At 40.9% G+C, this 3,012-nt stretch overlaps 1 protein-coding gene across 1 annotated transcript in view; it reads right to left on the reverse strand.

Annotated features, from left to right (window-relative positions):
• Positions 1-1,732: 1,732 nt before the first annotated feature.
• The window catches only part of PPWD1 (peptidylprolyl isomerase domain and WD repeat containing 1), an 18,709-nt gene continuing 17,429 nt past the window's right edge, over positions 1,733-3,012 (reverse strand). Inside the window, exon 11 of the mRNA XM_072416356.1 lies at positions 1,733-2,015. Coding sequence (XP_072272457.1) covers positions 1,872-2,015 — 144 coding nt within the window. The 3' untranslated portion in view covers positions 1,733-1,871. The remainder of the gene's footprint in view (positions 2,016-3,012) is intronic.

Below are 3,012 nucleotides of genomic sequence, written 5' to 3' on the forward strand. Positions count from 1 at the left end.
CACACACACACTGTATATAAAAAAAAAAATCAGTTTTAAATTAACTAAAGGATAATAATCTGCAGATCCAACGTTATTGTGTAAACCTCAAGAAAGTCATAGGAGGATTAAGTACTACAGAATAAATGACAGGCAGTTTTGTGGGAGATCTTGCAAAGAACCTGTCTGGATACAGCTGGAAGCTATTTATGTGCCATTATATTTTTAGGGTTTATGAACATATCATTAGCACTCTGCTTTTTACTACAATACAGGTGCTCCTCAAGCAGTTGCTTAATAAGTATCTGTCATGCTTGTAGGAGACGCTACACAGTTATCACAAAAGTTGTTCCTGTCACGGGGATGAAAAATGAATTCCTTCTCAAACAAGGAAGCGGATGAAGATTACATGTCTAGTAACTTCTTTTTGTCCTATCAACAGATCACACCACAGTTACGTGCAAGGAAACATCACACACTAACCCATAATTCAGGGATTGGTACAACCAAAAATGTTGATGTGACTACTCTCTAAGGAAGCACCAATACCAAAAGCTTGTCAGGGCTGTCAATTAATAAAAAAAACTAAGTGATGCACAAAAGAAACAGCTGTGTGTAGAAAAAAAAATAGTATTACAGCCCAGTTGTATGGCAAAGATCTTGATCACATGACTAGAACTCCACCATTTACTGCATTTGTTAAAAGAGATTGATGCACTGGATATTCACCCCATCTGAACTTTTACAGGCCACTGTGTGTGTCCAGATCAAATAGCAAAATCCGCTCTCCCTCATAAATAGGTCAGTAGGTTTTGCTTTAAGCTGCGTACACACTTCCAAATTTTGTCGTTGGAAAGGATCTTTCACGATCCTTTCCAACGACAAGGGAGTGCACGATACATGAACGGTGCTGTACATACAGCACCGTTCATGCTCTATGGAGAGGGGAGGGGGAGAGCGACGGAGCGGCACCCTGCTGCGCGCTCTCCCCCTTCCCTTTCATTAGGATCGGCTGTTGTCCATCGTCCGTGGATCCGGCAGGTCGGTCGTCCGGACGATACCGACTGTACACACGGCAGATTTTCGCCCGATAATTGGCCGATGCCGATTATCGGGCGATAAAAATCTGACGTGTGTACGTAGCACTGAGGAGCTAACTTACTAGCAGATCTGCAGCCTGAGTGAATTACAGCTGTAAATACAAAATAATGAACTGGGCTTTATTATCAGCACAAATCAGGTATGAGGGGAGAGGGAGAGATAGAGAGAGAGAGAAGTGTTGAGATTGGACTCTACTGCTTGTAATAAAAAATGTAACAATTTGTTGCACCACAGTGGCTGCATCTACAGAGATCAGTGAGGACTTCTCAAAAGGTTATTTAGTGATTTTTTATGGATGTGTAAAAATTTGAATGTCTATATCCTATCCTGTCCACAGTTCCACTTTTAAATTTGAGATCTGGCAGGCCTTTATTGCAGAAATTACATGCAAAGTACCTTCTGCTAGCCTCGACAATCAAGATGAAAGCAGGAAAAAAAAAAAAAAATTAAAAAATAAGGCAGTGCCTGCGACAAAACAGGGAAAGGTGAATGCAATTGAAAAATTGTGGTTAGGCAGGAAAGGTTATTTTAATGCAGATGGGACATTGCCTGTCTTTTCTGTGTTATAGAACCTGCCTGGTCTCAAGTTTTATTTTTTTGGGTTTAGTTCCGTTTTAAATAATATATAGAAATTCAATGACCCCATGCAACGTACAGAGATCTAGACATTTTATTTTATGATTATAAAACAAAAGTTCACTGAAAGAGGTCCAACAGAGTCTGCCAAGCAATAAAACACACACACACACACACCATCTGTACATATGCCACAGAATTAAAAACACACCCAGTTATTTGACAGTGATGCTAATAATGGTGATGTCTTCATACGGCTTATCCGTCTTAGGGTTAACTTTGACGTTTGAGATCCTCTGGACGACTTCCATTCCTTTGGTTACCCGCCCGAACACAGTGTGTTTGTTGTCAAGCCAAGGCTGTGAGAGAAGAGAAAACAGACCATTATCTGACCGAGAACTTGCGTAGGGCCACTTGTCTGTCAGGAAAAATATCTCCTTAGCTTTCCGATAGCATATTGCCCCCTAGGCAGAGGGGGACCCACAACATATTAACATTCCAGGCTGAATAAAGAATGCAAGGTTTGCATGCCAACACACAGAGAAAAATAATGTACATATGTGAATGATTCTGGGAAGACATCGCTGCTTAAAAGAAACAGACCTACTGTGAGGAAATTAATGTTAATAGAGGCCCATGCTAATACAATCCTTATTGTGTTGTCATTTCTCAATTAAATCATTAATACCAGATGAAATAAAAGCAATTTGAAGTGATTAATCCTAAATGACGTCTGTGGTTACAACATATTCTAATACTAAATGTTTCTGGTTTGCAGCATCCATACACAGCTGTACAACAAAGTCTCATGTTGAACTTTGCACAAAGGACTGTTCAGGGCAAAATGTAGTTTCTTTGCAAAGGTTCCCCCCATTGTCAACCAACACTGACTTTATTGATCCCCCACCCCCCTTACCTATTAGCTCTGTCACAGCTGCTGACAGTGCCTGGGGTAGCATGTTATAGCGATGGGGTATCACAATCACTGTTATGTCATTGTTTCCCCAGCTTCTGACACCAGCTGACATTGAAGTTTTAGTCTCCCACAGAGGTGGCCTTAAACTTGAAACAATTGTCAGCTTTGTGTCATTTGATATAATTATAAGACACCAGTTTTAAATTATGGCTGACCAAACACTGAGCAGACATTATTAAAGCTATGTACAGTCCTTGGACCGGTTCTCTTTTCTCTGTACACCTACTCTCTCGGTAGTCTCATATCCTCCTTTGGCTTACAGTACCATCTGTATGCTGATGACACTCAAATCTATCTGTCCACCCCTGACCTGTCTCCCTCAGTCCTGGATAAGGTCTCATGCTGCGTGTCAGCCATCTCATCATGGATGTCTGACCGAT

The sequence above is a fragment of the Pyxicephalus adspersus genome, chromosome 6 (genome assembly GCF_032062135.1).
Source record: "Pyxicephalus adspersus chromosome 6, UCB_Pads_2.0, whole genome shotgun sequence".
Lineage (NCBI taxonomy): Eukaryota > Metazoa > Chordata > Amphibia > Anura > Pyxicephalidae > Pyxicephalus > Pyxicephalus adspersus.